Here is a 26411-nt window from a genome sequence, read left to right as displayed (position 1 = left end):
CACAATAGTGCTTTGTCGATATGACTAATGTAAAGTTGTGCGCTTGAAAACCAACACACTTGCATGGTATAGGGGGACTATATATGGAGCAACTCGGCATAAATTGATACCAACACTTGAGGTTTTTACGTCAATGGATCATGTCAGTGTGGTGGCTTTGAATGGGGCCTATCGATCTACAGCCCCGGAGAGAAACTGATATTGAGTATATAACTATGTAGGGTTACTTGTAGTTTGTTCATAGTGTAAAATAAAAATTCTTTTTATAATAGTTGAAACTCTTCATAGGATGATGATGGCTCTCAATGTGAGCAATACAAGAATTAAATAGCAAAAAATGAGATCACACATTATGGTTTTCACCAGTAATAGATAATTTTCCAAAGTTACAAGTGAATCATGTTTGGTCCTGAGGATTGTTAGGAGGAGGGCTCTTTGTGGAACCCAAGAGAAAGGATTTCAAAGGCTTATGGAAATCTTTGGGTTTCTCATAAAGAAAAGCATGGCCTGCATTCTTAATCACAACCAGCTGAGCATTCTCCCCTATTTGCCTGCACATAAATATTCACAATTTAGTAGGGACTTCTAACACAATATAGTCATGTATTATAAGCATATATTTATGTACTACATGTTGAAGCCCGTGCCAACACGGGCCCAATAAATGTTACTTTTTATTTCAATTTATGTGGCATAGATGAAATTTGAAAAATCAATAAATATTTTTATATATTTTAAAATTATTTTACGTTATTAGTTATTGATTTATAGTGTTTTTTACATAATTTCGGATACTTTATGCTAGTTTTTGGTTTCAATTTATGTAACACTGATGAAATATTTGAGAAAGTCAATCAAATTTGTTATATAGTTTTAGATATTTTAAGTTAATTATATTATGATTTAGACGACTTTCTACATAATTTTCAAGTATTATCGCTCTATCGCAAATAATATGACATCGATGGAATTTTGAAAAGTCAAACAAATAATTTCTACATCTTTCAAATATTTTAGATTGATATTATTTTTCATGAAATTTTCAAATAATGTATCCCAATTAATGTTGCATTATCGTGATTTATATTACTTTTCACGAAATTTTTAAGTGATATATGATAATTTTTGTTGCACTGATAAAAATTCAATCAATTTTTTTTATGTCCCTCCAAACAATTTAAATTATTAATTGTTGTAATTTATAATTTTTTTACACAATTTTCAAATATATATATATATAATAGGTTTTAGATTTTTTAAGCTATTAGCTATTGTTATTTATAATACTTTTTGGGCATTGTAATTTAACGCTTTAAGTTGTTAGCTATTATAATCTATAATACTCTTTTGTTCAAACTTTTGTGGCGTTGATGGTGAATTATATTTTAAAAATAGTTTAAATTTTTAATTATTGTGATTTCTAATACTTTTTCTTTTATTCCGATTTAAGAGACATTGATATAATTTCGAGAGTCAACCAAATATCACGATTAAAGTAGCGAGGCAGACATGTTTTAAATAACTCGTAATAACTAATTAGAAGTATACAACAAAATTGCTATAAAAAATACACGTGAAATTTTTTTTAGTGGGTCTCATATAAGATGTCAAATTAATTTAAAATACCAATAGTTAATTTATTATTTTGTATCTATTTTATCTTTTTTATTAAATATTATTAATTTTTTAATACTTAGACGACTTATAATAATTAATTAGGGACATATAGTAAAATTACGGTCCACGCAGCTTAAGCAGAGATGTCATAAATGTGTATTTTATTTTTTATTAAATATTATTAATTTTTTAATACGTAAATGACATATAATTAATTAAGAATGATATAGTAAAATCACAGAGTAAGCAGGCAGCTGGAAGCAGGCATGAGAACCGTCAGCTGCCTGCTTGAGGTGCTAGCTAACTGACGATTATATATATACTAAATGTCGAGGCCCGTGCCAGCACGAACCTAATATATGTTATTTTTTAGTTTTAATTTATGTGACATAAATAAAATATAGATAATCAAACATATTTTTAGTATGCTTTGAGTATTCTAAATTGTTAACTATCGTAATTTATAATACTTTTTATGTAATTTTTAAATAATACATATTACTATCCTGGTTAAAGGGAAAACACATCATTTCACTCTAAACTATACAAGAAAAGTCGAAGCCACACCTAAAATACTAGTGACCTATTCTACATCTAAACTATACAAAAATAATACTTTTTACACCCTGTAAAGCATTATACCACTTGCATGTGGTGTGGTGTATTACACGCGCCTGCCACGTCAGCATAATACGAAAAAAATAATAAATCTATTATTTTTATAAATTTTTCTTTTTTCTTTTTAATTTTTTTTTTCTTTTTCTTCAATATCCAAAATCTCCATTATTATGAGGTCAATTTTTTTTCTTTTTCTTCAATATTCAAATCCTCCTTGATGCTTCACCTAACACAATATCAATTTCTCTTTATATCTGTTGATTAGAAGAAAAAACGAGAAAATTATGAACTTTGAAAACTTTTGTATGTATTTTTTAAGTTGCCATGAATAGGAAGATCTGCAGCTCCGACGGGGTTTATGAACTTGCAAATTCATCACAGCAGAGTTTACATCGGAATCATTGTAATGTAGGGATATGATAATGTCATGTCAGATCACAAGCATTTATCATAATGTATCAGACATGGATAATTGTGAATTGCTTTATCTCATCATCCATAGCAAGTCTAGTTTAAAAAAGAAAGAAAAGACTGTTAAATTAAAGCAATAGAAGAAATAGAAGTATCAGATCTTTCTATTCAGATGAGGATCATAATACTCAAAAACATAAAATCATTGTGGCAACTCAAAAACATGAGAAAATTAAGCTTGATTTGCAGCTTCGATGGGGTCAATAATTAGGTTCGATGGTTGAATTAAATTGGGAGAAGAAGAAGGAGGAGGAATTTCAGCCATTGTTAATCGTTCGAAACTCATTAGCAACTTGAAATTGAATGGAATTGAAATTTTCAGTTTGGGGATTTTTGAATTTGTTTGAATTTGAAAAAGAAGATGGATTGGAATTAACAACTTGAAATTGGAATTGGAATTTTTAGTTTAGGGATTTATGAATTTGGAGAAGAAGAAGATGGATTGGAATTAACAACTTGGAATTGGAATTTTCAGTTTGGGGATTTTTGAATCTGGAGAAGAAGATGGATTAGAATTTTCAGTTTGGGGATTTTTGAATTTGGAGAAAAGATGAAGATGGATGCTGAACGTTAGGGATGAGATGGAGAATATTTTCATTTTTTTGTGTTATTTTTTAATTTAGACGCGCTTTTTTAAAATTAAATAATTATATTTTTCCCACGTCAGATTTAGGGAGTAAAAGATTTCACTTTTAAGTAGTTTAAGTGTGTATTAGATCACTCCAATAGTTTAGGTGTGTCTTAGACTTTTTGAGTATAATTAGGGTGGAAACGATGTCTTTTTCCTTCAAACTTTTGTAGCATCGACAACCAATTATACTTTAAAAATAATTTAACTTTTTTAATTATTGAGATTTATAATATTTTTTTAATTTTAAATTAAGTAACACTGATATAATTTCTGTAGTCAACCAAATATTTTATATCCTTACAATTTATTAAATTATTAATTATTATGATTTGTAGTAGCTTTTTGAGTATTTTTTTGAAATATATAACAATTTTTTTTAAAATACTTTAAACTGTCAACTATTGTAATTTGTAATGTTTTTTATATGATTTTAAAAAAATACATATTACTCTCCTTGTCCTAACTTTTGTAGCATTGATATTCAATTATATTTTAAACTATTCTAATTTAAGTGACACTGATATAATTTTGAAAGTTAATCAAATATTTTATATTGTAAGCAATAAAATTTTATCCGTACAAAATTCGGATAATATTAAAATTAAAATATATTAATCTCAAATAAATATTGTGGATTAATGTAACTAATTGGATCAATTACTTAAATTCAAACTTGTGTGGGTTTAATTAAAGTCCAATTCTTTTAATTGGGCTAGTCCATTAATTTTGTTTAAAAAATAATTAGCCTACTTTATCAAGCCCAAGATGTCATCATATTAATTTGACTTACAAATGATTGAGCCCACTTTATCAAGCCCAAGATGTCATCATATTAATTTGGGCTACAAATGAATGAGCTAATGGGACCATGCCACGTGTCAAAATGATGCAGTAAATTAAAAGCCCATAAGAAATGTCATGTCACTTAAATCTGATTGATCAAAGGAAGTTCATGTTTATCATGATTCTTTACTTCCTACAACTATAAATAGGGGCCTCATAATTCAGAAAAGGCACCGACAATTTTAACAAGAAGTAAGAGAGAGCTCGTAGATCAAAGCAGCAGATTTCTCTACAAATTCAAGAACAAACTCAAGATTTCAAGATCAAGAGTTCAAGGTTCAAGAACAAGCTCAAGATTGCAAGATCAAGAGTTCAAGATTCAAGAACAAGCTTCAAGCTCCAAGCTTCAAGATCAAGACTACAAGATTCAAGAACAAGCTCAACGACCCGTGAATTCAAGTACAAGTTGAAATCAAGTTCATCAAGTTTTCAAATCAAGTTTAAGTTCAAGATCAAGACCGCAGGATTCAAGAACAAGCTACCAAACCCTTGGATTCAAGCACAAGTCAAGATCAAATCCATCAAGTTCAAAATCAAGCTCGAAGCCCTTGAATTTATAGTTGAAAAGACAAATCAGAGAAATCATAGAGATTGTAACACTCACTTATTGAAATCAATAAATCGATTGTTGTCGTATTTTTCTTATCTCAGTTATTTATTTTTGGTCTCGAGAATTTTATTGTCCATCATATATGTCTTAAATTTGTTAATTATAATGATCTATAGCATTTTTACGTATTTTTTAAAATATATAATAATTTTTTTTAGATATTTTAATTTGTTCAATGTTGTAATTTATAATAAATTTTATATAAATTTCAAATAATATATGTTACACTCCTTGTTCAAAATTTTGTGCCATTGATAATCAATTATATTTTATAAATAATTTAAGTTTTTAATTACTGTGATCTATAATATTTTTTCTTTTATTCCAATTTAAGTGGTAATGATATAATTTTGAAAGTCAGTCAAATATTTATATGTTTTAAATTTTTAATTCATTAATTATTGTGATTTACAGGATTTTTTCATTTTTTTTTTTGAAATATATAACAGATTAAAAAAAGTAAGAAAAACAAATTAAAATAGATGAAAAAATGAAAGCAAAGGAAAGGACCAATAAAGTTGTGCCAAAGAAGGTAAATCGGCCTCTAAACTTTTTTAGTTGTTAATTATTGTGATGTATAATATTTTTTACGTATTTTTGAAAAATATTTGGTAGATTAATATTTTTTTTTCTATCATTAATTTTTTAAAACTCAGATGACTTTATAATAATTTTTTAATATTAATTTTTAATACTTAGATGACTCATAATAATTAATTAGGGGTGATATAGTAAAATTATGTCGAATCAACTGAAGAAGACATGTCAAAAATGTGTTTTATTTTTTTTATTAAATATTATTAATTTTTAATACGTAAATGACGTATAATAATTAATTAGAGGTGATAAATTAAAATTACGATTAAAGTAGCTAAAAAAAAATCTCCAATAATAATAAGTGAAACTTTGAGGAACTTAGTAGTCATTTTGAAAACTATTCTTTTATTAAATATTATTAATATTATAATACTTAAATGAAATTATTTATAATAATTAATTAGGAGTGATATAGTAAAATTACGCTTGCAGCAGCTGAAGCAGCCAGACGACCTGAGCTGCTCAAGATTGCCGCTTCTATTATAAGACTAGCCAACTTACTTGAAGCAGTTGAAGCAGGCAGCTCAAGCAGCCAGGACGATCCTAAGTTGCGCAACATTGCCGCTTCAATTATAAGATAAGATATGGGCTATGATATGTAAATATTTTTGGCCTTTAATGGAACAAGCAAGTGGAGATGACAAGTAGAAATAAAAATTTGAACTAACCCAGTAGGGGAAATGAACCTTTTCAATCTGTGGCCCAACTCTAAAGGAAATATTTTGTCTTGATCACCCCACACTATTAAAGTTGGCTGCAAAATGAAGAGTAGTAATATTAGAAAAATGTTGTTACATGAGAGAGAGAGAGAGAGAGCATTATTAATAGTAAAGACAAGTTAAAAAAGGGAAAAACACCTGAGTGATCTTAGGTAGATCAGAAAGCTTCCTGTCTTTGGCAATTGCAAGAAGCAATTCTTTCTTCTCCTCTACATATTGTGTAAACATTTCCTGCTCACATATAACACCCCAAACATACTCTCATTTACTAGTATTTCCATTTCATGGCAAGAATCATCTTTCATGAGGGATGCACAAAAACCATAAAGATACGTAATGTGGATTACATATTATTTATATTTATCAACCATTTGTGAATTATAAGTTTTTTTCTTTTTTTTTTTTAATTTCATTCGATGTTCAAAATCTGCATTGAAGTCTCACTAAAATCCGATTTGGGACTTTATAAAAGAATATACTATTATTTTTCTTAAAAATTTAAAACCTTCGTTAAATTTTGTCCTTAGGTCACTTATATTTGAATCGCCCCACCATTACACCACATCCATATCCTTTGGTGGTGAATTGTTAGTTATTATTCGCAATTACCATACATTTATTTCATCTTCGAGGTATAGATATATTTGCGTTTTGTTTTTATTATTTTTGAGATGTCAAAGTCAACGTTTCCCTGCCCAATAAGCCAAAGCTTGTGACAAATAATCATTTAAAAAAAAAAAATATGGATTCAAATAAGGATGTGACAGAAACTGGTTTAGGTAAACATCATATGAACATTCCATTTGGGCACCGAGTCGGTCAGGCCAGCACCATTCAATATTTCCTCGAACTATGATCAAAGTTGCTATGATATACTTTAACTTCACAAAATTTTCATCATCCCTGAATTCAATTTTTACATAATTTTAACACCTTTTTATGTTGATGTAACATTTTCATTACATAAAATAAGACACACGTTAAAAACGTCACATCAGCTGAAAAGATTAATAAAAGATATCACATCAGCATAAAAGAATGTAAAAATATGCTAAAATTGAGTTCAAAAATAATAGGACCTCCATAAAATTTGAAATATGTGTGCAACAAATTTGATCACCAAAAAATAACATGCATAGCAATTGATGTGGGAGATTTAGTTTTGCAATTTTTTAAATTAAGAGATAATACATCAAAACCCTCTCAACTTGTCCTCTCAACTTACTTTAACACTTAAACTTAACTTTTATTTATTTACCCCCTTAACATCTTTAAAGTGAATTCTTTTCACCTCTTAATATTTAATACCACTCTCATAAGGGAGAGTGCATCACAGTCACTGCCACATCAGCGCCATATAAAAAGTTCAATTTTTCTAAAAAAAAAATTAATACTCCACACTTTATTTTTATATATATATTTTTTAAAATATATATATATATATATATAAGGCACCCCTCCAAATTTTCTTTCTTCTTCACCTCCCCCCTCCCCCCTACCCTACAACAAAGCCCCTCCCTTTTATATCTTCTTTAAATCACCCCAGCTCTCACCTGACCTCTATTTTCTATCTTCTTCAAACTTAAAGCATATTACCAATTCGAGAAATAATAATTCAAGAAACACCAATTATTCCTTCATCAAACCACCAATTGAAAAAACTCAAATTTCAGGCACAACTTTACAACATCATTAGAAAACTCCAATAATCAATTTAGACATCAATCATGATTTCAACGAACTCATTTTTTTTTGTTTTCAAGCTTTTTCAAGCTTCAACAATGGTGGATACAAAATTAAACTAGCAAAATTCATACCAATCAAACTCAAAATTCAAGTACAACTTCACATCATCATCAAAAAACCTCAATAATCAATTTGAACATCAACCACAAATTCAACAAGAAATTGATTCGACAACAAATTTTAACCCATTAAAATTCATAATTTTTCACATATACTTTTCATTTCTTGAAGAAATTAATGAAGATAATGAAAGTGGAGATGGAGAATTAGAAGAAGGAGAAAAGAAATAAGTTCGGGTGGAGTGAGAGGTAAGAGGTGGGTTATATATATATATTAAAAAGTGGGATCATATTAGTTTTAAAATTAAAAAACACATTTTTTTAAAATCCACGTCAGCTTGAGAAGTGAAAAGAATTCACTTTAAAGATGTTAAGGGGTAAATAAATGAAAGTTAAGTTTAAGTGATAAAGTGAGTTGAGAGGATAAATTTAGAAGGATTTTGATATATTATCTCTTAAATTAATGTAGTATTATTTTATTTTAGTTATATGACCTATTTCATCAAAGACGGGTCAAAATAACAGATGAAATATATTATTAATTAAATAATTTCCTTATAATTATTTTTGTCTATGTAAATTATCAGTTGGCATAATAGATTACTTCATCAATTAGAAAAATAACTATAGCATACACTTTTAACTTATTCATATTTACACAAATTCCACTCTCAACTAAGTATTTTCATTAGATATATCAAAGAGCTGATTATGTATCTTGATAAATTCAAATAAAAAAAATGTATCGACAGCTAATTATGTATCTTTATAAAGAAAAAAATGTATCTTCGTTTGATATATTGGGAGCTAATTATGTATCTTGATTGATCCAAAATTAAGATTTTCAATAAATATGTAAAATATAAGAATTTTCTATAATTAAACTCCAAACCGTCCATGAATTTTATGTCGTTCGTCCAAAAATTAAAGAAGCAAAATTAAGTGGGAAGTTTGGCATTTGTACAAGTGGTTGGTCCACTTTAATTTGCTCCATACCTTTGGTAAATGAAAGAAGAATCTAGGGGCATTCCTTTATCTACCACTATATGTTCTATCGAAACCAACCACTAATACCATTCCACTCAATTTACTATAAATAAGATTGTGTATTAATTAATAATATAATACTTTAGAACTAAGATTGCAGCTAAAAAAAGGGTATCATGTATTTGTCTCAATTTCTTCTTTCGTATTCAGTTTCTTCGCCTTCACTATTTATAAAGTGAAGAAGATACGTATTTATGCGATTTTATCTTAAGGAAAAAGTATGTTTTTATTCCACACTTGTAAATTGTAATTCACGTTAGCAAGCATAATATGCTTTGTTTATTCATGTTGTAATTTCCGAATGTGGAATAATCCTTTCTTATTCAAGTACTTCTACCACTTAAATAGATCAAATAGTCATTGAAACATTAAATAGGTAGATATATTTCTTCAACTGCTCATCAAAACGCATTCAATGTCTTTACTTCTCAACAACACACATTGAATTTAAGAAGACTCGAGCATAAGATTTTTAAAATAAAGTTTGTATACTTTAAATTATTATAATTCAAAATTTCGCTATTGGTAGAAAATGATACCGATCAATTCAGCCAGCAGTTGTCTCAACTACGAGGTAGGTTGGAAAATAAACATTAAATGAAAAATTAATTTTAACTCTCCAAATTATAATGCCGCAGCATAAAATGGAAGAGGACGATATATATTTAGCTCCTGTTTGGTTACATATTTTGGTGGTAGATATTTTTTTAAAAAATTATTTGTTCATAAAATTTGATCAAATTTTACGAATTTGTCTTTAAAGAATTTTCATGTTCTAATTTTTAATTTCAGATTCTTTCCAAACTTAAATTAGCCACATCTTCATTTGTAACACCAGCTAACTAATTCGTCAAACTTAGTAAAATGAACTTGTATACACTAAGTAGTATTTTTCATATTTACAATGTATCTAACATCCTTACGACTCACAAGTTGTCTGTCTGAATTATTAAGTTTCATTATGTTTAGGCAGTTTCCCGTAATAATTTTTTAAAATAGTCTAACAAATTACTTTTATTCCCTTCCAATATATTATAGAAGTAGAGGGACGACCCGGTTCATACCTACTCCGTAGGTGTCGGGGAGGGGGGACCACTCCGGGCCTGACCTATGCGCCCTCACCCCAGCTTCGCTGGAGGGGCGTTTCGAACCCCCGACCCTGGCACACCACGGTAAGCAAGCTTACCGCTGAGCCAAGGCCAATATATTATAGAAGTAAAATTCTTAAAAAATAAAGGTATTTTCTTTTTATTCTTCTCCGTTTTTTTACCCTTTCTAGTCGCTTTCACTTTTTTACTCTCTTATCATCTCGAATCATAATGCTTAACTATGATATGACTAGAGAAAAATAAGCTTAATGTAAAAACCAAACAAAGATGTAAGAAGAAGATACTTTTGAATTTTTAAACTATTTTTTAATGTTCAAAATAAGTAAATTGTTCATATATTCTTCAAAAACATACGGTGAAAATTTCTTCCAACTTTACCCTTCAATTACTTTCAAGAGACTTAATTAACTTTATTTTAAATTAGGGAATAGTTAAATTGAAAAAAAATAAGACAAACTTACGTCAATGAAGTCAGTAAGCAAGCAAGAAGGCAAAACTTTAGCTGGTGCTTTAACGAAAGTATAACCCATGAGCTCTCTCATTTTCTCAGCTGTCTGCGGCAGCAATATATTGGCCGCATCTTCCACACTGCTAACCGCAAACAATCCTTCTTTTAAATCCTTCTCTTCCAGACAAACACCGGCGCAGCATATCACTACTTTTTCTATACAGTCCCTAAACTGTGCTGCCATGGCATATGCCACGAATCCCCCGTAGCTCAGACCTACTACGCTCATCTTTGTTACTGAGTTTGCTTCCATCACTCGTTTTACACATTCAGCCTGTTGGGATCGAAATAATCAGATTATGACAAAGATACTAAAAGAAACATAATGTTTCCTTGTGCCTTCACTCACTTTTATCTTTTGTGACATTTGTACTTGACACACGATATTACTATTTCCTCATATTATTTGATGATTAGTATTTTCTTCGTCTCCAAAAGCTTGATATTGAATTTAACAAAATAAAAATAAAAAATTTAAATATGTGAGCTTAAATTAAAGCTATAACAAATGTATTAAAATATTGTTTAAACTCGTGGTCTTATACATGAAAAATTAAAATTAAAATACTATTTAAAAAAAAAGTCTTTCGTTTTTAAACGAATTTAAAAAGAAAAAAAGTAGGTAACTCATTTTGAAACGAAAAAGTGAGTATTAGATATTGAAAAAAATGGAGAATAGGTTAAGCGTAAAATATGAATAAAAATAAGTATATTTTCTTGATGGATTAAAAATGATAAATAAATTATTAAAATTTATTTTAAAATAGTAGACAAGTAAATCAAACAGAGAAATTATAATTATTATATGATTTTATCAATTGGAATGATATGAAAAACAAATAATACTCCATAAAAGAAAGAAAGAAAGAAAAACTGTTGGTGAGAAAATGTTCCAATCTTGGTTTAAAAATGACTCCTTTAATTACTACATCATGAATTAATTCAGTAGAAAATTCAAGGCAAATCTATAAACCTGAAACGACTCAGTCCGTTCGGGTCGAGTGGTGAAGGAGTCACCAAAGAAGACTAAGTCCGGTACATAGACGTTGAAGTGGGTTGACAGGATCCGGACTGTGTCAGCCCATTGCCACATAGAATTAGCTCCGAATCCATGGATGAGTATCAAGTCGGGTCGGGTCGTTTTTCTGGATTTGGGTACCCAGCAATGCATTATGGTACCATCTTTGAGGTCAGTGAAAGTAGATCGGAGACCTCGACTGCTGAAACTTGATTTAAGGCACCGGTTTTTAGTTGCAGTGAAGCTAAAACACTTGCTTGGCATCACTGAAAAAATATAATATATGGATTTTTACAACATGCAAAAGTGCTAACAGTGTGTTTTTTGGAGAGTTTTGAGGGGATGTTTATGGGAGAAAGTGGAAAATGGAAGAAGAATTTTTTTCCATATTTATGAATTGTGTTTAGCAGAGGTCAAAAGGAATGGTCAAAGACATGAAGATGAATGTGTGATTTTTTAGATACTGTTGAAATAAGGAATTGTCCATTATTGTTGGCTCCTCTTCATGTCCTAATTAAGCATGAATATTTTGAGGAAAATATTTACTCCCTTGTTTCACTTTACATGATATTAGTTTGATTGAATATGTAGTTTAAAAAATATGGGAAAATTTTATAACTATTTTTTGCCATAATAAGTGTTATCGGATATGAAAAAAAATATAGATAGTATCATAAAATATATATTGACAAAATGTGTTACTTTTCTAACAGTGTATTGAAAACGCGCTTCATTTATTAAATTGATAGACTTGACACACACAAAAATAAAAAAATTAAAAGGAAAATTTTTAAAATTTATTGCATAAAACAATCTTAGATATTTGTGTGATATACTTATCATTAAAAATAGAAAAGAAATTATAAAATTACGTTGTTCCAATCATATCTTAGATAATGGGTGATATAAATCATATAATTAAAGATATAATTTTTAAAAATAAAATTAGTCCAAATATTTTCAATCTATGAAATAAATAGTTCTTTTAAAAAATAAACATATTTGACCTTTTAATATGTTTGGCGAAACAAGTTAGTACACTATAGATTTGAGATGGAAAATGAGTAATAAATTCCTATTTAATCGTATAAATTTTTATTGATATTTATAAATTATAGTTTTTGTATTAATTCCTTTATTTAAGCTCTAGACTCTCCATGCTGGGATTTACCCTACACTAGAAAATAAAGTCGAATGCTGCTTTCATTCTTGAAGCTAGGACCTAGGTCATTATTTTTTGTATTTTTTTTTAATTTGGTAAGATCATATAGTCTGGAGTTTAGACAGCTTTTTGGAGTCATTCCAAGTAAGTGTCTCTAAAAACTTTATGACAAATAATTTGGTGCCAAGTTGTTATCTTAGGAAATTGTCTTTTTTCTCCCAAAAGTTTTCGAACATTACTTTAATAATATTGTAATAAGTAGAATAATGTGGAAAATCTATTTCTAACAGTGACTAAACAAACATTACGCAGATTGGTTTTGAGTATATCACGTGATTCTTAGGATCCTTTTGATTATTGAAATTATTACTACTTTTTTTGGAACAATATTTCTTTTATTTTAAAATTAGTATTTGGTTAAATATTTTATATTCAACTGAAGTTATATTTCAAATTTGAAAAGTTATAACTTATTAATCCAGCTCCTTTTTCAGTTTGGAAATTGTATTTAATTAAATTTATTCAAGCATGCAATTATTCTAAATAGTCTTTGCATAAAATATAACGAAATAACTCCATCTTCAACTACTCCGACTCCATATATTCTATATCCAACGATTACTTGAATTAAAAGAAAAAAGAAAAATAAAAAGGAAAAGAATAGGAATCTGCAATCTAGCTAGATCCTTATATGCAAACAATTCTTTGATGAGAATTTTCAAAGTAACTAAATTGAATTGAAAATGATTATAAACATAAGAAAAGTAATTAATTCTCAGTCGTGCATAAATAAAATAAAAAGTGATTTTATGCACGTTTTATATCCCATTGGATTATTATTATTATTATTAATATTAATATTATTATATAGTTCAATGTTGTTGAGCTAATTTTCATTTTCCAAAAGCATGAGAATAAAGTCGTTTTGCATCCGAAACTTCTTGACGACTAGACAAGTCAATAAATATATGAAATGATTTATGGACAAAATTAAAGAGCACCATATGCTTCAACTTTTAATGTGGAAATTATAAGAAAGAGTCACTTCGTACTTTTCATTATCCAAGAATTATTAGTAAAAAAAAGATATTCGTTTCTCCAATATTGGTAATCTTTTTTTTGGTAACTCAATATTGGTAATCTAACATCTTCAAAAGGAGAATTCTTGTGTTTTTTTTTTTATTTTTTAATGTTTGAGTTTTCTAGTATTCGTTTAATTTTCTTACAAAGAATTATAAATTTATAGGCTGTGAGTGAATTATAAGTAAACATTCCTTCTCATTTAATTAGTATAGCCTGTGAGTGAATTACATGCCTCGTTAGGTCACTAGCAACTACTAAAAACTTTATTAGGCCTCACGCGGCCGTCGACGACACCAGTGACGGGCTTAGGATTTAGGAGTCGTGGATAATCAAAAGGTTCAAATACATAATATCGTCATTCAAAGGTTTAAGGTTTCACATGAAAATCAAAGCACACAGCTATCTTCTTGGTTTGACGGGTGCTTTCTTTTATCCTATATCAATTTTAATACACTTCGTATATTATTATACTCATTCTACGTGGGATTTAATGGGTGCCAGAACACTATAATTTTTACCTAGGTCCGCCCCTGGACGACATAGACTCATAACATGAAAATTATTTGTTATTTTGGAAAAGGAATAAATATATCCATGAATTATGATAAGTAGATTTTAATTGAGATCAGATCGGGTACTGATTTTATTGGGTCAAATAGTAAATTTGAATTAATTATTTGAATATAGACGACTAATAAAGCTACGTTAAAAAATTAGAATTTCGATTGATATAATTTTTCTTTTATAATAATCTGTTTTATTTTGCATTTGGAGTTTGCTTTATATTGGTTTAGCCTTTATAAACACCTACTTATTTTTATCCTAATAGGCATGTGCGGTGATAACAAAGGAGCATTTAAGCCTCGGTAGCAACGTTAATCTCCACCTTTAAATGTTTGGTTACTTGTACAATTTATTACATTATTGAGAGCACAATGTTATACTACTTCCACTGGGATCAATGTTATCATTTATTCATTAACATGTGTCATGACTTCTAACTCTCAATCTATTAATCGATGATAGAGGTGCTCAGTCATTTACACAAGTCTCGCTTGTCGTTATATGTTGGTTGACTACCTAACTTTTATCTTATTGACAAAAAATTAATTTTCAACTAGGTATCCATCCCCTCTCTTCTACCACCTATTCTTAGAATTTCTATACGAACCTTAAAATTAAATATATAGTAATAAATGGATTAATGAATTCTTAATAGATAGTATTACTATACAAAATTAGGATAAAAACAAACAAATTCATGTGAATTTATAACTGTATCTGCCAGGTCCGTCTCAGCCAATTTGGACAGCTGTATAGACTTGGAATAAAGAATTCTGTAGTGTCATGTCATCATGTACAAAATTTTCAGTATTTTAATGTAAGAAAGAAACAAAGAGGAAAGGGCAAAGGGATTGAGTTCAATGAGTGGTTGTCGTTAAGAGTAGAAAGGTAGTTGAACAAAACTACTTACTACATATTTCCAATTCTATAACCTTTTATTACTTTTCATTCATTATTATTGTTTTATATAATTAAAGAGGTTTTACATAAATGATAAAGTTATTGTTATGTCATTAGGAGGTTAGAGATTTAATTTGTTAAAAATAACTTTAAAGCTGTCTAAAATTAACATTTGTCATTCAGTTTTTCTCCGAACCCCGCTTAGCAAAAACTTTTATACACCTGACCCCTTATGATTTAAGAGGCATGGTTGATGTGAAGTGTCCTCGTGAAGCTCCATGCTTTCTCCTTTTGAAAATTTATTGAATAATAATTAATTATGCACCATATTAAGTCATATCTCACGAGACAGAACTGGACATGTTCCAAAACCTCGATACCAGAATGGTCCATTTGTGTATGGTTTGGTCATTTTTTGAGTAATTAGGTAATCAAATTTAATTCAATTTTTTTTTTGTCACTATGCGATAGAGAACTGACCACAGAGTTTGCTCCATTCGTCAGAGGTGGGGATCGAACTCCCGACCTCTTACTTAAGGAACATGACGCTGAACCATTAGGTCAACTCTAGTGGTTTTGTCCCACTCAATTGGTGTATAGTAGAATGCTTTCGTGTTGGTGTTTTTTTTTTTCAATCTCTATTCATTTCAGTCCCCTATAAAAAATTCCCTCTATCGTTGTACATGCTCCAGTTTGGTTGTTTTTATCGCCTATTCAAAGTTGACCCCTTCTATTACTATCGAAGTTAATTCAGTTAGCTAAATTTGTCAAAGAAAAGTCATCCGACGAAACGTAATCCACTAAACTAACGGGGGAACAAAAATTAAAGAGGGCTTCAAAAAGGTCAGATGGTGCAAATATTTGGTGAACAACCGATCCTATATTAGCACTTTAGCAATGAAGAATAACTCCAGTTGAATATATAGATTTTCATTTTATGACACGTATGATGTATTTAAGTAATACTTCCTTCGTTTCGTATTAGGTGATTTCTATAAAATTGACACATTCATTAAAAAAAAATATTTATTAGGGATCTATTTTATCAAATTAGCCTTATTAATTATACTTTGAAAATATAAATGTGAATATGTACAACTTGTTTAGTAATTTAATGATAAGGATATTATTAGAAGAATATATTAAAATCCTCTTGATTTCATCAATGCGACAACTACTCCCTCCATCCCATTTTACCCGTACCAAATTGGGATGACACAACTATTAAAAAAACAATTATTGGTAATGTAACTTTATCATTTTTCCAATATTAATGGATGACTAATAACAAGGAGTAATCAATTACACTAAGGGTATAATGGGAAATTTTTTTTTATCTTGTCTTGATAAATAAAAAAGGACAAGTAAAATGAGATATCAAATTAGAAAATTTAGGATGGATAAAATGGGACGAAAGAAGTAAATTGAAACAAATATTTTTAGAATGAGGTTAACTAAAATGAAACGGAGTGAGTACAAAAAGAAATGATGAATTAATAGTGGATTTTACTAATCGGGGATGAGAATTAAGTTTAGATTGTAAAAATCGCCTCATTATTTGTTAAAAATCGTAGAAAAAGAAAACCATTGTTGTTATTCTTTGGGTGTGCACTAGGTAAACCTAATCCTATACTATAACTGACCACACAAAAGATGTAAACAACATGCGACAAACTCTGATCGGAAAGGCTATTAATGAGGAGAATAGTCTTGGGTCTTCTATATGGGAAACTCACCCAATCCTCCCGGGTAGCCTCATTTTTACTAATAGACTTTTTCTCTAGATTGACCTGCATATTTTGTAAGAATGTCTAAAAAAAAATAAATTGTGAAAATACATTGAGTATATTGTTGTTGTTTCCTTTCTCCCTAGGGCAAAGATTACTATCATTATTTATTTTAGAAAAAACAATCCAACTATCTTAAAAAAAAAAATAGGCGTGTAGATCCTAAAAATGTCGAAATAAGAGATGACAAATAAATGAGTTATATTAAATTTGAATAAGTTAAAATGAGTCCTTCTCTCATTTTTATTTTGCATTTTGACAAACAAAACCAATGAAAGTTGATTTAATTCATTTTAAATTATTACTTTTAAATTTTAAAACTAACCTTAAAAATGGATCTTAGTAGTAAATGAAATTTTAAAAATTAGTAATACGCAAATTAATTTTGTATGTCTAGATTTACAATGCGGTCTATTTCTTTTACAACTTAAGAAAAAAAGATTCAAAAAAAATTTAAAAACTGCCAAAAATATTAATTCAGTTAAGATTACTGTCTTTATTCACTTTCATTAATCATTACAACAATTTGAAATTTTCACTTAAGTGACACAGATAATATTCAACTTTCTAAAACATTATCTCAATATCAATATAGTCGTTATTATTTTATTTGAAACTTATTAAAATTCATAATTTCTGTCATATTTGTTAGAATATTTAGTATGATAAGAATGGACTGTTGTCTGTAGCTATGGTCTGTGACAGAAGAACAAAGTTTGAATTTTAATAATCCTTGATAAGAATAGACTAATGTGGATATGATCTATGATGAAAGAACAAAGTTATTGGTTGATAAGTTGGTCAAGATCCAAAGAAGTGATATTTGCTCTGATACCATGAAAGAAGTTAAATTAACTTGATATTCTATGAATTATTCTTTTCAGTGATGCATTCGATATTTAAAATTACATAAGAGAGAGAACTTGGGACTCCTAAGAAAACTATTGATAATTCTTTCAGTGATAGATGACACGAGAGTTCTGCATAAACTGAACGAGTACTAAACTATACTCCCTCCGTTTAAAAAAGAATGATCTACTTTTCTTTTTAGTCCATTTTAAAAAGAATGACCCCTTTCCTTTTTTAACAATATTTTAATTTCAACTTTTCACATGGCATGTTTATGACCACAAGATTAAAGGGCATTTTAGTACATTTGACACTATTTTAATTTAAGGCCATAAGATTCAAAAATCTTCTTTATTTTCTTAAACTTTGTGCCAAGTCAAAGTAAGTCATTCTTTTTTAAACGGAGGAAGTATTTCAATATTCAAATAGTAAAACACACACAAAAAATAAATTATATTAGACATGTAAGTAAAATATTTTATTTCAAAAAAATTTACTTAATGTGCTTGAGAAGTCAAAGTGTAGTGTGTTTCAAAAGCTGATTTTTATTTAGAGAAAAAAAATTGTGGTAACTTTTATTACTTGAAAAAAAAAATGATCGCCTTTTGTTTCAAGTGACACTTTTATTTTCAAGTCTCATAAGCAACATTTTCTCTATATAACTTATAAATAGGCATTCTTTTACTTCAGCAAAAGTAAGAAAACACACTTTAAGAAAATAAAAATTTGTCATTAGCAATCTTAGGCAGTAGCAATTAATGTCATTCGCCTCTCTTTATTTTAATCTTGCAAAATAAATTATTCTTATGTTTTTCTAATTTATTTTTGAGTTTTGCTTGTTGGTGTATGTATTATTAGTTCTGCTGATTCCTGTATTCTTTGATTAATTAGAAAACACTTATTTAATCATGGATATTCTCTAATAAATCAGGGACATGTTTGTTTAATTCTAAAATAATTTTACGCTGCTGAAATAATTTCTTAGGATAGTGCCTAACGCGATTCAAGTATAAATAATATATCAATTAAGAAAATATAAACAACATATCAATTAAAAAATATCGTAATAATATTTATTATTCAATATCATTAACTTGCTAATAAGTAATTATTAAGACCATAATATTATTAATTAGTATTGTATGTATTGTTATATTATTATCTTGCTAACAATTGTTATTGATGTTTTCCCACTGTTTTTCAACAATCTAAAGAGATCCTGAAATTATTGATGATATTGATATTGGTGTTGCCCTGTCGGCTACTGTTCCAGTCATCTTATTAGAAGTTTACAGTATCGCAGAATACAAGTGTAAATATAAACATGGTTACATTTTCAATGTTAATAATAAATCAATATAAAAATAAATTTCATTGAAACTGATGATATAATTATTGCAAACATTATGAAAATGAATACTACAATCAATGTAAGAAACTAGGAGATAAACTCTGATGCTACAAAGCACATTTGTATAAATAAAAATTATTTATTTCATACATCAAAGTTGAAAATGAAGAAAAAGATATTTATCTTGGGACCTCAAGTCCTACTGAAATTCTTGAAAAATACAAAGTTCTTCTCAAACTCACATCTAATAAAACTTCGACACTAAGTATTGTGTTACATATTTCTAATATCATAATCAATTTATTTCTATGGAATTATTAGAAAAGTTCGGATGAAGGTCATTTTTAAAAATAATAAAGTCATATTAACTGCAAATAATATATCTGTGAGTAATGAATGTTGTAATCATGACTTATTTGTGTTTGATATTTTAAATAATGTTTGTGACAGTGCACTTCACTACTGAAAATGAGGGCTATGGTAACGATTGTGTAGCAACGGTTATAGAACCATCGCTATAGATACTCTACGGCAACGATTTTAACCGTCGCATAATGTGGCCATGTCTAATGGTACAATTAATTAACATAACCGTCGCATATTTGATTTAACCGTCCTATTTAATAACACTATTGTAATGGTTATTAGAACCGTTGCTATAATTGACCTATAGCTACGATTAAATTGTTCCAAAAAAAAAGCCTGGATTTTTTCTCCACCCATTATTTACACCCTTCTAATATTAATATAATAATTTAAAAAATATTTTTTTTTTGATAAAATAGAAATTTTAGGATTTCCCATTTCATTCACCCTTTTACTTCTTTATCTGAGCTTCAAGGTACGAAGAACATTAAAAGGTACAGAGAAAATTATTCGTGAATAATAACGTTGTTCAACATAATAAGAACGTTGTTTTCTTGGGATTGTTTTGGGATTAAGAGTTGTCAGTAACCCATTTTATTTTTTCTTTTTTTCTTCTTTGTCTGATCTTCAATGGTACGAATAAAATTAAAAGTTTAGGATTGTTCGCAGATAAAATTGGAAGCAGAATAAAAGGGTTCTCTTGGGATTGTTCTAAAATTAAGAGTTGTAAGTAATGAAAATGGGATTTAGGGTTCACTGAGTTAATTTTGATTTCCAAATAATTTATGTATTAAGAGTTTTCTTTGTTCATGATAATTGTACGTATAGAACATCTCTCATTATATTGTTTATCAACTTTAAATCCAGATTTACATATATAGCTGACTGTAATTGGGATTTTGGAGGTATATTACTGTATGAATTTTGTGTGAATTTCAGTTCGATATCCGTTTGCATGGTGGATTTCAATGAGAATTATGTTTTTTCATTTCTCCTCAAGACGTTTTATAGTACTGTTTTTGTATCGATTTTACTGTTGATTTTTTCATTTTGATTTACTTCATTCGAATTTTATGTGAAATTCAGTTTGACATTTGAATTTCGATGAGAATTGCGTGTTTTCATTTCTTATATGGCAAATTTTGTATTATTTTTGTATCGCTCATACTGTTTTTAGTTCTGATTTCTAAGTTAGAATTTTGTGCGAAATTCACCTTAACATTTCTTCGTTGTGAATTACGATGAGAATTTCATATTTTCATTTCTCCTCTAGACAGTACATATACTGTACTATTTTGTATCGATTTTACCAATGTGCCAACACTTTGATGTATTCTCTGTGTTCAAAAGCCTTGCTTCTGTTCACATTTGTCGTAATTATTCTTATGGGCGTTCTTATTATTATGACTATATTAACTTCCTTTCTCCTCTAGACGATTTAATTTCTTTATGTCATTTTTCTTTCCTCTTATTTGTATATCCATTTTACTACGATGAAAAAATGTACAAAGAGTGTTTCATAGTTTCGTGTTTTTGATTGGGATATCTTTTAATTTCTTTATGCCATTTTTCCTTTCCTCTAATTTGTATACCCATTTTGTCCTGATGATGAAATGTACAAAGAGTGGTTTTATAGTTTCTACATATTAGAAGCATTGCTTCCAATATGTTAGCTTTAAGACACCAATTACAAGGTTAAGGGTTAATAATCTTCTTGCAGGGTTAGCTTGATAACAAAGGTTGTTTTTAGTGCTTTTTATTTGAACCTTAAGCAATATTTCTATAGAAAAGTTCATTCTTTCCTTTTTAATTACAACCGTGACCTTAAAAAAGTCACATGTACTTAGCTGGAATCACTAGAAACTCCAAACTTCTAAGACCGTTGATGCTTAGACTTTTTTCCTTAAGAATTACATGTACTTTGCTGGAATCACTAAAAACTCCAAACTTCTAAGATAGAATCAATTTGTCTCTACTGGTTCTGAATACACTATCTTTATGAATGTATTTATTTTTAGAAAAGGCGCGTATTTTCGGTTATTGTGTTGACAAACAGTGTCTCAGATTATAGCTCCACTTGTCTAGCCGTAAGTGCTCTTACTATTTACAAAACGTAATATATAGAAGCCAGAGTAACTTAATTCCTTGTTTTGATGCTGAGTACGTAGTAGTGTATGATGGAGTATGCATTCTCAATCTTTTCTCTTAGGTGGAATATATTTACTCTAATTTACTCTAGTTGTGTAAGTTAGCTATTAGAGTTTGGGAAAATGTTTGCGTGCATTGATTGTGTGTTAATAAATGGTCTCCATTTGATGGAGAAATTAGATAGTGCTAATATTTATGAGGTCAATTGATTGAAATTATACATCTATTGGGGCTAAGCAATCATTTCTTGATTCAAAAATTTATCAATTGACCTTCTTTAATTATTTGTGACTAGTGTTTATGAACTTATAGGCTGGAACAAAATTATCTTATATAAGAGGGTTAGGTTAAATTATTGAAACAATGGAAATTATCTTTGTTTATTCTTTATTAAATATATGTTATACAAATTATTTCACATACCTAATGATACTGTTTGTACGTTGATACTGACTTTACTCATATTTTTTTTCTTCAATATTTTAAATGCGTAACATAAACTATTTAATGGTTATTAGAGATAAAAGTTAAATGTATCTTTCAAGATCTGCCGATGAGTACAAAAATAGAGTTAAGGATTTTTCAATAAGGCTGAACGAGATTCTCTAGGAAATGAAATATTATGCCCTTGCAGATTGTGCTTTAATCGCTATTGGTATTATCAAGATGTGGTAGAGGATCACTTGTTTGATCATGGATTTTCTCCTAATTACACTCAATGGGATTTCCATGGAGAAGGAGTTTCATCAACAAATATTCTACATCCAAGGCATGAAAGGCTTAAAGGAGTAAGTCAGGGACTATTTAATGACCAATATGATGGTATTGATAAACTACTTCATGATACTTTTAGAAATATAGATGATGAGTAGAGGCATGAAGGAGTAAGACGGGGACTATCTGAAGATGTTAAGCGATTTTTTTATATTAGTGAAGGAAGGAAGACAAGATTTATATCCGGGGTGTAAAAGTTTTTCTAAGCTGAGTTTCACCATCAGATTGTACTTGTTTAAATTCATTCATGGGCTGAGTAATATAGCTTTTTTAGACTTGCTAGACTTGATAAAAGAGACTTTTCCATTCTCTCAGATTTCTGAGTTTTTCCACAAAGCAAGAAATGTGATAAGAGATTTGGGTCTCAATTATGAAAAAATTCATGCATGCCCTAATGATTGCATGTTGTTCTGGAATGATAATGCAAATCTCGATAATTGCGTTGTGTGTGGGTCTTCTAGATGGAAGAATGTTCATGATGAATTGACTAATAAGACCACTAAAATTCTGGCGATGGTCTTAAGGTACTTTCCTTTAAAGCCTAGGCTTCAGAGGATATTCATGTGTTCTGAAATATTTGTAGCTATGAGATGGCATGCTATTGAACGACCCAAAGATGGAAATTTAAGACATCCCGCCAATGGGGAAGCTTGGCAACATTTTGATTCCATGCATCTTGACTTTGCCAAAGATATTCGTAATGTTAGATTGGGTCTTTCAAGTGATGATTTGAATCCATTCAGAACATGAGCATTTCTCATAGCACATGACCGGTTATGTTAATGAACTATAACTTGTCACAATGGATATGCATGAAGCCGGAGTATATTATGTTATCAATGATTATTCCACGTCCCTCATCTCCTGAAAATGATATTGATGTATACTTGCAGCCACTAATTGCAGAGTTGAATGAACTATGGAAGGTGGGAGTGGAAACATTTGATGCTTAAACTAACCGACATTTAATATTCGTGCAACTTTTTATTGGAATAGTGATTTTCCAACACTAGCAATGCTTTCTGGATGGAGCACCAAGGAAATATGGGCATTCCCTACTTGTAATCATAATACTTGCTCCCAATATCTCAAACACAGTTGTAAGATGTGTTACTTGGGTCATCGAACATTTTTTTCCCTCTGATCGTCCATATCAAAGAGATAAAAATTATTTAATGGTAAAGAGGAGCATAAAGCTGCACCCACTCCCTTATCAGGTAAAGAAGTCCTTGAAGAGCTACGTGAATTCTATAATATTTTTTAAAAGGGCAAAAAAAAAGCGAAACAGTGATGGTCCTTGAAAAAAAAGATTCATATTTTTTGAATTGCTGTATTGGCCGCAAAATAAATTGCGGCACAACCTTGACCCGATGCACATAAAGAAGAATTTTTGTGATAGTTGGCTTGGTACTTTGTTGGATATAGTTGGAATGTTCAAAGATCAAGTAAATTCTCTCTATGACTCGCATGAGATGGGGATAAAAAAGAGATTCAACCAATAGAAGATGATAATAGTGGAAAAGTTCATCTGTCTAAAGCTTGTTTCTCTATGAAATCGAAGAAGAAAAGGTTGTTTTTCACTATTTTAAAAGCTACCAATTTACCTAAAGGGTTTGCCTCTAATATATCAAATCGAGTGCAAATAGATGAGATGAAAGTATCTGGATACAAAAGTCATGATGCTCATTTCATTATGCATCACTTGCTCTAGGTTGCAGTTAAGAACGTGTTACTGAAGAATGTGTCTTAGTCCTTGATTAGGTAGGGAAATTATTTTAGAGCCATATATATTAAGGTTGTAAGAAGAAGTGATCTTGATAAAATGAAGGCTGAAATCATTGATATAGAATGTGTGCTTGAAAAGATTTTTCCTCCAACCTTTTTTGATAAAATGACACATTTTCCTATCCATTTAGTAGATGAAATTAAGCTTGGTGGCCGAATCATTTGTGTCATATGTATCCTATTGAAAGAAATCTATGTAGCTTCAAGGGATTTGTTCGTAATCAAAATACCCCTGAAGCATCAATACAGAATGTTTTTTGTCTGAAGAATGTTTGAACATTTGTTTGAGATGCCTAGATGATGGGGTGAAGAAAAAATTCGGTAGGTATCCAACAGAGGATGATGAGGACATTCAAATAGAGGGAGCTAGTTTTTCACCTATATTTCCTAAGACTGGTCATCCAATCGGAAGTAAGAAGAAAAGGAAGGACAAGACTTTTGATCTGGATAATCATCAGTGGTTTGAAGCACATCAATATGATTTGTTTAATACCGAATATGAACAAGTAGAGCCATTTATCAAGTAAGATAAAATAATTATTTGTATTTTAACTTCCTTTATATAATATCATAATCTGTTTAAATTTCATTGATCTACATCGTTATTGATTTAATTTGCAGTACATGCTGGTAGAGAGAATAAGGATTTAGTTAATAATCGTACTAGAGAAAATGTATGGGCAAAAGCACGTATTCATTATCGAGAATTTGGTGATTGGTTTAACAAAAAAGTTAAAAATATTGAAGTGTCAAATCATTTAATATGGCTAGCTATAGGACCTAATTTTATGGCTAAAAGATATACTAGATATTTCATTAATGGATGTCAATTTTATATAATGACACGAGACATCGCAGGTAATACTAAAAATAGTAGAGTGACACTGTCAGCAACAACAGATAGTTTTGCTAGTGCTAGAGACCCAAACCCCGTCAATGGAATGGTTATCTATTATGGAGTTATTGAAGATATCATCGAGATATATTACTGGAGTTGCTTTAGTGTTTTACTATTTAGATGTGATTGGTTTCATAATGAATTATATGAATATGGGTTGACTCGCATAAATTTTAATAGAAAATCCAGCACAATTAACCCTTTTGTGCTAGCATCACAAGCGCATCAAGTGTTTTATTTGTAAGATACAATTGATAAAGGGATTTATTATGCAAGAAATAAAGTCCCTGTTGATTTGTATGATTTGGAGGAAGAAAGTTGTCCCAATATTGAATAAACGTTTTGTAGGGAGCCTAATGATGACATTGGTTCATTAGAAAGAGTACTCGATGTTGATGTAAGATGGTCGAGAGGCGATCTCCCTGTTGATATTTTTGATGTGCCTTTCCTTGCCTGACACTTGGGATTGGATGGAAGCTGATGATTGACAAAATTAAGATATTCTAAACTTATTTAAAATTTCTTGTAATGGTAAGTAGTATATTAGACTCTGTTTGCTATCTTTTATTTTGTTTCTTTAATGTGCTTAGTTTTCAAAATGTCTTAAATTAGTGGAACTTAACAAATACATATGTGCAAAGAGTTGTTGGACACATCGTGTAGCCTTTCTTTCTAGTATCTCTTTCTTCTTTTGGGATTAATTGTGTTGCTAAGTCTTTTTATTTCTTCTTTAATTTTAGTATTCATCTTTCTGCATTGTCTCTAAGCAATCTATAACTTCAAATTGCCCTAGGAAAAGTTTAGATTCTAATCTCTCTCTCCTTGTCTATCTCAATCTCTCTGATTAATACTTCATACTTGATAACTTGTGCTTAAAGTATATAATAAAGTCGAATGTAAAGATGAAACTCTCAGTTGTCCTATATATGGGATTCAATAGATATTGATGCTTTCACTAATTTTCTTGATTTGAGCTAAAACACTCACTGAAAATGTAATATGTGAAGTTATTTAAGCTCATGTTGTGGGGTTGTTTCATTTAATGTCATTGTCTTATACTACTGCAAGTTATACGAGATGTCTTTCATTGTCTTGAGTCTTGTGAATAGAGAAATTCTTGATAGAGAACGTTTTACCTATTAGTGGGTTTA

The 26411-nt window shown here is 29.4% G+C and overlaps 1 protein-coding gene across 3 annotated transcripts; it reads right to left on the bottom strand.

Annotated features, from left to right (window-relative positions):
• Window positions 1-246: 246 nt before the first annotated feature.
• LOC107867499 (pimeloyl-[acyl-carrier protein] methyl ester esterase) lies at window positions 247-12177 on the bottom strand. 3 transcript variants are annotated; one of them, XM_016713761.2, is made up of 6 exons: window positions 11549-12145; window positions 10529-10849; window positions 6245-6337; window positions 6056-6141; window positions 5889-5951; window positions 377-551 (listed from the first exon to the last, which is right to left on the bottom strand). In XM_016713761.2, the coding sequence occupies exons 1-5, from the start codon at window positions 11855-11857 to the stop codon at window positions 5912-5914; spliced, it is 849 nt and encodes a 282-aa protein (XP_016569247.2). In that variant the 5' UTR covers window positions 11858-12145; the 3' UTR covers window positions 377-551; window positions 5889-5911. The 3 variants fall into 3 exon arrangements, with proteins under 3 accessions (XP_016569245.2, XP_016569246.2, XP_016569247.2); XM_016713759.2 differs by lacking the exon at window positions 5889-5951 and having other exon boundaries at window positions 247-551; window positions 11549-12177; XM_016713760.2 differs by lacking the exon at window positions 5889-5951 and having other exon boundaries at window positions 247-551; window positions 6074-6141; window positions 11549-12143.
• Window positions 12178-26411: the final 14234 nt, after the last annotated feature.

Source organism: Capsicum annuum, chromosome 4 (assembly GCF_002878395.1).
Source record: "Capsicum annuum cultivar UCD-10X-F1 chromosome 4, UCD10Xv1.1, whole genome shotgun sequence".
NCBI lineage: Eukaryota > Viridiplantae > Streptophyta > Magnoliopsida > Solanales > Solanaceae > Capsicum > Capsicum annuum.
This window is presented reverse-complemented; position numbering and strand designations above follow the sequence as displayed.